Below are 9,769 nucleotides of genomic sequence, written 5' to 3' on the forward strand. Positions count from 1 at the left end.
ATTTTATAGAATTTTTTAAAATTTCTATTTTCCAGTTGTCATTTTATTGTATTTTTCATTTTATTAAATTAAAATTCCACATTTAATGTGTAATGTAACATATATGTAAACTATTTATTAGAAAGAGTTTATATAGGTAATGTACTTAATATATTAAAGTCTCATTAATTTTAATAATTCAAATTTTTTTCATTTTTTTTTTATAAATTCAAACTTTTCAAATTGTTAAACTTTTATATTTGTTTTTTTTATTAAACCCATGTAATACATGGGTCTTACACCTAGTTTGTCAATATGGGAAGTTGTTATAGAATTGAAATTTAAAATATTGATTTTTTTCCTTAATGCTCGCATTATATATATTTTTAGATCCTTAAATTTACATTTTTTGCCCAAACGGGCTCCAAAATACTCACTTTACAAATATTTGTTTTATTTTAAATATTTTAAGATTTAGATACTTAATATAAACTATTAGAATAAAAGGAAAAAATTACAAAATTAAACACATAAATATATGCTGCATTTTCCAATTTCCCTCCAAAGCGATCGATATAATTGCCAAAGTTCCCAAACCCTTATGTGTCAACGATATTTCATCTCCGATTGAGAATTGGCCATCGTATACTGCTGGGAACGTGGATTGTAATTCGGGTCATCATAGTCTAGCATCTGGAACAGGTAACACTAAATTTGAATAGTAATTTTTTTAAGGTTTATGGTTTATAAAAGATTTACAAATAACTAGAGGTAATTTGCTTTGTAGTTGATGTTATGCTCATTGTGAACATGCATTTTGATAAGATATATCCTAATAGGCCTTGTGTTTTGACCAACATGCATGGTAAAGTTAGTTAATGGATTGTTTTTTCTACTGCTTGGTTGCCTCATTACACTGCTTTTGTTTTTCCTTTTATTGACGAATCTGCCCTTCTGTAGTTAGCCCCTGCAACCCAACCTTGGTTGGCTTTTCCCCTTAGAACTCTAATGCCTACATGAAGTTTTTTGTTATTTAGGGTGCTGTTGCTTTTAGAGTTTCTTGTTGTAGAAATTTTTCATTGCTTTTTGGTTTTCTTCTCTTTCTCCCTTCCCTTTTTGCCCTCATGGTTGTTTATATTGTTTTCTATTTTATTTACACTTGTGTATTTTTTCCAGCTCATTAAAGAAGGCATTAGACATATCTTCTTGGAATTTTGCTTTGTCTCTATTTGCGCATGATTATATGTTAACTAAATAATATTTATTATTTTCATGCAACACAAGGACTATTTCAATTTTTCTTTGTCTCTTTTTGCTCATGAAACGCTGGAAACATTATTGTGGATTTTTTTATTTAACTGTTTACATATTCTAAGATAGGTCAACTGAGGTGGTATTGATTAATCTGTTTTTTTTTCTATATTCAGGAAAGATGTCCCAATTTCAATAAAGTGGAGCATTTGGTGACAGATCGAAGGAAAAAAGAGGTGTTTCTGTATTGCAACGGAAGCAACGTACAAAGTGATGCAAAATGTGGGAAACTTGAACAACAACTTGCACAGGCAATGACTATTATTAATGCTTTGACCGACCAAATCAAAACCTTTACTAGTCAATGATAGAGTATCATATATTGAATATTAATATTGTTGATTTGTTTTCTAGCGACTTTTTATTTGAACTATGTTAACTTTTTGATGTATTGAAGAATATTATCTATTTTCATTTATATTATAAATTTTGTTTGCTTTATATCAATTGTGTTTAGATTTATTAGTACAATGTAATTGGTATTTAGATTTCTAATAAATAATGTTACAGAATTTCCTAGAAAATGTACCCACAAAATCTGCTATAAAAATTATGTTGTGAAATTTGCTACACAATGAAGCCTACATAGTTAGCTATGAAAATATGTCTCCAGATTAGCTACAGAAAATACAGTTTTAGCAACTACAATATGGATATGAAATTCACTACTAAAATATACTACAAAATTGGCTATGAAACTATGCCTATGAAATTAGACACGAAAATATGCCTACAAAATTATCTACGGAATTTTTCCTACGGAATTAGCTACAGAAATATGCCTATGGAATTAGCTACAAAAATATGCCTACTAAATTAGCTATGAAATTTTGCCTACGGAATTTGCTACGAAAATTTGACTATGGAATTTGCTACAGAAATATGCCTACAGAATTTGCTACGAAAAATTGTCTATGGAATTTGCTACAGACATATGATTCTGGAATTTGCTACCGACCTATGACTACAGAATTTGCTATGGAAGCATGACTACGAATTTTGCTATGGAAATATCGCTACAGAATTCGTTACGGAATATTCCTATGGAATTTGCTACGGAACTTATATGCTACGGAATAAATTTCGTAGCAAACTTGCTATGGATGTAAAAATTCCGTTGATAAAAAATTTGCTACGAGAAAATCTGCTATGGAATCTAATAATTTCGTAGCAAATTCCGTAGCTATTAATGTTTAACTACGGAATTTCAACTTTTTGTTACGGAATTTTTCCATAGTTATATCGATTTTTTCTTGTAGTAACACATAAGGTTTCCAGATCCGGTCGGCAACAGGCCATAGACCTGAACAAATAATGGCACACATGGCAAAGACATAGCATTTAGCACATAAGGGCATTTTAGGCATCTTCCCTAAAATAAACTACTGCTAGTGACTAAAATATGGTAGACACTCATCTCACAATCATCACTTAGCATTCTAAGTTCAAGTTTAGAAATTCTACAATTTCTTAGTTCGCTTAAACTAATGCTCTGATACCAACTGTGACATCCCCTAATTTCTCGGCCAGAAAAGACCGATTTAATTTATGCTTTAAAATAAAATCAGAGAAATCTTTTCAAAAGATGTTGCGGAATTGGTCCCCAAACAACATATGATAAAAGTTTATCAAAACCCTTCATTAAGAAGGTATATATTTTCCATATATATCAAAACCTCGGGATGTCATGTTCCGATACAGATCAAAAACATAAACAAGACATTATAAGCCTTTCAACAGTTATTTAGAACTACTGGCCTATAATCCAAAAATATCTCGTCGTCCTCCGACTATGCTCGGGGTCCACTACCTGTAACATAAAAAGCTGAGTGGGTCGGGCTTGGGAGCCTGGTGAGCATATAGGGTTTTCAACCCACAATAATAATAAACTTATTAAGTTCACCAATCAACAATAACCATGATTACCCGTTCTCGTTATCCTCACTTTACGTCCCTAAACACTTTTCACAAGGGACCTAGCCTAAAGAATATCATCGGGATGGACACTACTGCTAAGGGGTTTCCTCAACCATACATGTCCTAAAGGCAACCATGAGGGGGGGTGGAGTACAGCGAATGAACACTCTCAGTTCATTAAAACCTACAAGTTGCGGACCTGCTAATGTTTCCCACTGGACTGTCTAGAAAGTCTGTGGTCGTCATCCAAACTCCGCTAGATGACTGGATCTCAAAACACATCGAGGCCTCTCCTCAATTTTATTTTATCACACATCACTATCTACCCATGTTCTACCCAACATATTTGTAGATAAAAATACGTATACAGTTTAAAACTTGTATAAAACGTCAACACAACAATCACCTCAAATAAACAATTAATATATTTACACATAGCACATATTATAAGGTAAATACTTCATATCTATGTGTAAAATGAAAGTGACTATACACTCACATAATTTGATGATAATCGGGCAGCAATTCGTTTCCTAAAACGATCGTTTCTAATAAAACCGAGGGTTTTATTGAGAAACCGGGCTTTGCAAAAGTCAGGCTTCGAAACCGAAAAAATAAATTTTCCGGGCTTCTCGGGCACTTCGTGGCGTATTCCGGGCTTTACAATCGATATCGGGGCTTTGCGGGATGTTAAGATGAAAGAAATATGGGTTTAAGGGTTAAAATTGACAAATTTTCAAAGTTACCCGGGAGGTCTCGCACCCTTCTATTTATAGGGGCGAGGCTTCTGATCGGATGGTCAGGAGGGAAGACACGCGTCGTAGATCCGAAGCTGGCAGGGGAGGTGGCTCGCACATGGTCTGCGCATGCCAGGGCTCGCTGGCAGTCTGTGATTGGACCGAGGCGTGTGTCCGATGCGCAGGTGGTCAGCATGTGCGAGGGTCTCGGTGGCACTCACTGATTGGACCGCTTCGGATAAGGCCAGGTGCTCGGATGACTCAGCAGCTCGGGTAACTCAGCAGCTCGGGTGACTCAGCAGGACACGTGGTGCATGCGAGGCGAGGGTGACGTGACAAAGTGTGACTATGCGAATTTTCTCGATTTTCGCGCCAAAACTTCTAAAATCCATAACTTTCGCATATAAACTCCGTTTTTGACGTTCTTTATATGCACACGTAGCTAAAATTACGCTCTACAACTTCCGTTTAGACTTTATCGGCTAATTTTGACTTTAAATTTTATATTATTATTTTTAACAGAACGGGACAGGAAATCCGTTAAAAATTCATAACTTCTTCATCCGACGTCCGTTTTTGTCAAACTTTTTACCGTTGTGCTCTAATGATGAGATCTTCAATTCTCTTTTAGCTTGTGTCGGCTAAAAATCGTTCGATCTAAAATTCGAGTTTTTAGCTGTCTACTGCTAAGCTGAAACTTCGAAAAATCATAACTTCCTCATACGAAGTCAGATTTGGGCGTTCTTTTTATCGAACTTATTGGTTTAACGAATACTATGACTTTCGTTTAGATCACTAAGGCTAAAAAGTAGTTTATCGAAAACTCACTTTTTACGACATTCAGCACCGTGCCGGTTTTGTCGCGAAACTTCGACATGTCATAACTTCTTCGTTATAACTCGGATTTTGGTATTCTTTATATCCCCGAAATCCTTGTTTCGACCACTACAACTTTATGTAAAGATATCGGGCTTATCTCACACTTTAATTTTGACGCTTATTTTTATTCTTAATTAATTAAGCCCTAATAATTAAGCATAAAACACATAATTCATATAATATTCACATAATTCCTTTTCATTTCTTCAAAATGAGTTATAAAGGTTAACCTAGACTATCAACTTAATATAAATTCCTAGGATAGAAACACGAGTGTTACAACAAAAGGGTCAAAGAAATCCATGTCGATGACACCACTTTCCGCCTGCATCATCTTATTACCTCCCTCGTCTGATGGTTGTCATGCCTTCCGACGATATCGTTTGCCGGCTAACACCTTCAACACTTGTCTCCTCCTGTGGTAGAAATTCTCCCCAACGCCTTTGCTTTCCTTTTTTCCTTTGTATGTTGATGCTTTAAGATAGATAGAAGTTCAATCAATTGGGAATGTTTTTTTTTAAATCTAATAAACTGATACAAATGATAGAAATGAAGCAATGGAGGTAGTTGTACAACAAATCACATAAGAATGTGGTTTTTGGTATCTACTTTTCCATTTTCCCCTTCCTCCCGATCTAATTGTTGTCCTCTGTTGGTACATGAAATATCATAAGATGTTAGGTATCTAGTTTTTTGCTTGTTTTGTGCAACAAATCCTGTAAGAATTCATGTTTTTGGTTTATAGTTAGATTCAGTGATGTTTATAACATCCACTTCCAATGTGTTATGTGAATGTGGTGTTTTGATTTGATCGATTACTTAAACAAATAGGTTGGAGGTTGAAGATTACTTTTTTGAGAAGATGACCAAAGGGCTAATCGGAAGAGCGGCGATAGAGGGCTGATCGAAATACAACATTGCCTTAAAGATAAATAATAATAAAATAATAAAGAAAAGAATTGAAAATAAATAAATGAGGGGCATGTTAGTCATTTTACACGCTTTTAATAGAAATTTTCTAACTGAGTTAGACAAAAGGACAAAAACTGCAGTAATTGAAAACCACAGGGATGCAACTAATCGACTTTTCAAAGGTTGGACCAAAGCTGTAGTTTTGAACAAATCATAGGGACCATTTCTATAATTTACTCTTACTAATTTTTTTATATAGTTTGCATTGTCTTTGTTTAAGTAGAAAAAAAAAAAGAACATATTTTTTTTTATTAATTTGTTGTGTACAATTCAAGCATTTTGTAGGACTAATTTTATGGAAAATGTTCTCTTAAAGAGAGAAGGAAATTTGAGAAATTGTCGTGGTGCTAATGTCATAAAAACCATCAAGTTTTCAGGGTTTTTGTCGGTTTTGCCCAAAGTTGAAATTTATGTCCGTTTTTACCCAAACATTTTCAAAAAAATGTTCGGTTTTACCCTTTTACCGGTGATAATAGGTTTTCCAGATTACCATTATATTAAATTCGCAAAAAACCCTTAAGTTTACCATTTTTTTTTGCGTTCTTACCTTTAGGTTTATATATATATATATATATATATATATATATATATATATATATATATATATATATATATATATATAGATTTACATTTTTACCCTAAGTATATTTTTTTTTCATAATATACATATTAATGCAGAAAAATCGTATTCATATACGAAAAAATATTTAATTAAATATAGTATTTATAACTTTTTTAATGTTATATATATATATATATATATATATATATATATATATATATATATATATATTTGTTTGTTTTTGTGTGTGTGTTTTTGTATGGTTATACCATTTAAAAAGATAAATAATATTTTTAGAATTATGAATATGTGTTTTATAGATATAGTTTTTAGAAGTATAAATACATATTTTTACATTTTTATATATTAATATGTATCTATACTTCTAAAAATATATTTATACTTTAAAAAAAACATATATCAAAATACATATTTACCCTTCTAAAAATATATGTATATACTTATATAAACATGTTTATGAATGAACAAGTTTTTTTATTGATAAGTATATTTTTAAATACATAAAAATACATATTTGTAGTTCTAAAAACATATTAATTTGTTTTTTTACATCTTAAATGGTTTATCCAAGAAAAAAAAAACCCATACACACACACACACACACACACACACATATATATATATATATATATATATATATATATATATATATATATATAAAGAAATAACATTAAAAAAATGTAAACACAATATTTTCGTATATAAATATGATTTTTCTGCTTGAATACGTATAATATGAAAAAAAATATATACTTAGGGTAAAAGTGTAAAAAAATTATAAACTTAAGTGTAAAAACGCAAAAAATGGTAAACTTAAGGTTTTTTTTTGCGAATTTAATATAATGGTAACTTGGAAAACCTGATATCGCCGGTAAAAGGGTAAAACCGAACATTTTTTCGAAAATGTTTGGGTAAAAACCCACATAAATTTCAACTTTAGGTAAAACCGACAAAACCTTAAAAACTTGAGGGTTTTTGTGACATTAGTCTTATCTTGGACATTAACAAAAGTAACCAAGATAAATTAGTCCATGTTTCAAAGTTGTAGCAAGGGTTGTGTGTTTTCATGTTGAAAGATTGCAACAAAGGATAATATTAACAAGATTGCCATGGAAGCTTTGCCCAAGATTTCCTTGATGTTGACCAAATTTGTCGATAGTTTGAAGGCCTCAATAACATATCAACAAGAACTCGTGAACATACTATAATAACAATGTACTTCATTTTATTTGTGTGTGATAGTATCCTACTTCCATTTCATATTGTTACAACATTGTACACTTTAAATTTTCTGCATCAATGCATTGTATTTGTAAAAATCTATATCCAAGTATTTCATTGTACTTTCAAATTATCTTGTTCTTGTGGTCAAACTAAATAACAACAATAGCCATTTTCAAAGAATAATTGAAAAAGTAAAAAGCTATGTAAAAACCTTGAATTGAACATGATTTTAATAGCGAGTTACCCTTCTTTTATTCTTGATAAAGAAATAGTAACAGATGGAATATTGAAATTGGACATTACTCGTATTAGAAAGAAACCAAAGATTCAATATAACGATGAACATTCACATGTCCAGTCAGTCCATGTAAATAGATTTGATCAGATATCTGTTTGAAACTCTTATCCACAACATTGAATCTTATGATCCTCCCTGGAATTCTAATCACCATGAATGTTTCATCTTCTCTTTCGCCCCTAACCACATCAAACACTTCAAATTCATAATAACCCTGGCTCGATGGATCTAAATAGTCCCTAATCATCTCTGGGTAAGCATCCGGAAGCTCATCAAGGTCTACTCGATACTTGAGAAACCACCCAGAATGATCGTTCAACATGTCGTACACGTTCAGCTGTAAATGGCTCACACTGCGATCGGCGGCCTCCACGAAATGCAGATGGCCTCGTGACTCCCCAAAGTAAAGGGGCATATCCCCGTTTTCATAACCTTCAGAAGATGCCTCCGGCATCATCGGCAATGGGAGTGATTGCAACTCTTCTATGTCGAGCTTAAAGTACAATGGATTAACACAACATGGAGCCCAATGGATTGCTTGATTCCAATAAACTATGTAGTGGAAGGATGCATAATAAGGAGCAGACAAAGAGAAAGATTGATCTGAAATCTTCCATTTCCTGGTATCAGATGAATAGATTTGAATCTTAAATGGCTCACCACGGTTAGCACGGTGAAAGCAAACAAGCTTGTAGTGAACAGAATCTGTTTGATGAAATGCCAGACCCATAAAATAAATGGCTTTCCGAACAGCCACGCCTCCGAGAACTGATGGGATGACTGCAAATTGCTTAGTGGTGGGATTAAATACGTAATATTTATGAACACGTTCTTCCCCCCGATGGCTACAACAAAGCAGTAATCCATTACAAGATTGCACGATTCTAATACCACAAGGATCAGGATAGAAGTCGAGATCACGAAATGGAGGAGTACTTCGGTTCTCATCATCAAATGGAATATACAGATTGCGAACAAAAAGGCCAGGAGAGGATGAAGCATTTTTATACAGAAGGGTAAAACGCAGGTGACTCAAAAGGGAACGCCAGTGTTTGGATACAGATTTGAATCGAAGAACAGAGGTAACAGGCAATCGGAGAAGGATTTCGATTAAAAGATCGTCATTGGAACCGATCAAAGCTCCAGATTCTGTTGACAGATGATTGGAGTCCGCCATGGCAGCCTCCGAGAACCAGAGGTTTATGGTGTTCTTGATTTTCTTTATTTTAGCTCTGGTGTTCACCATTTTGGGAGTGAGTTGAAGGCCTTGAAGAATAGGGTATTTAAGGGTTTTTTTTTTCTTAAATTTTATGGTGAAAGATTGTCATGGAAGTCATTGAGTAAACATATAAGTAGATTGCCATGGAAGCTTTGCCAAAGCTTGGTTGACGTTGACTTGAATTTTTCCATAATCTTGGAAATGGTCGGTGGTTGAAAAAATTATGTGGTTTTCAACTTTTCATCATTGACATTTTTCTTCTAATTGATTGAGTCTCTAAGTACAGGCTTTGTCGAGGTTTTAGTTCTTAGCAGTTGTGAATACAAAATACCTTTTGTATTAGTTATGTGAATTAATTCAAAAAGAAAATGATATATATTGGCAAGTCAACTGGGTCCAATATATAATTAATATAATATAAAATTTAAAGTTATATTCAATAATTTTTTTAGAATAATATTAAAACCTTGAGCTAATTGTCGTTTTACAAATGTTCTATGTGAATTTTTCGTAGTTTGTAATTGTTCTCTATGAATTCTTATAGGAGTAATTTAGAAATGATTCATAACATTTTTACTAGCAACCTAGCTTGGAAAATTTTTTCTATTTGTTGTTTTCATTATAGACATCTCTATTTGTTGTTTTTATTA

The 9,769-nt window shown here is 32.7% G+C and overlaps 1 protein-coding gene across 1 annotated transcript; it reads right to left on the bottom strand.

Annotated features, from left to right (window-relative positions):
• Positions 1-7,787: 7,787 nt before the first annotated feature.
• LOC111901734 (F-box protein At5g07610) lies at positions 7,788-9,464 on the bottom strand. Its single transcript, XM_023897619.3, has one exon. It carries the CDS (start codon positions 9,144-9,146, stop codon positions 7,911-7,913), a length of 1,236 nt encoding a protein of 411 aa, XP_023753387.1. The 5' UTR covers positions 9,147-9,464; the 3' UTR covers positions 7,788-7,910.
• Positions 9,465-9,769: the final 305 nt, after the last annotated feature.

The sequence above is a fragment of the Lactuca sativa genome, chromosome 9, assembly GCF_002870075.4.
Source record: "Lactuca sativa cultivar Salinas chromosome 9, Lsat_Salinas_v11, whole genome shotgun sequence".
In the NCBI taxonomy this organism is placed as follows: domain Eukaryota; kingdom Viridiplantae; phylum Streptophyta; class Magnoliopsida; order Asterales; family Asteraceae; genus Lactuca; species Lactuca sativa.

Excerpts from the sequence above, each read along its gene's own strand:
- LOC111901734 (XM_023897619.3), bottom strand. The coding sequence starts at position 9,146 with ATGGTGAACACCAGAGCTAAAATAAAGAAAATCAAGAACACCATAAAC.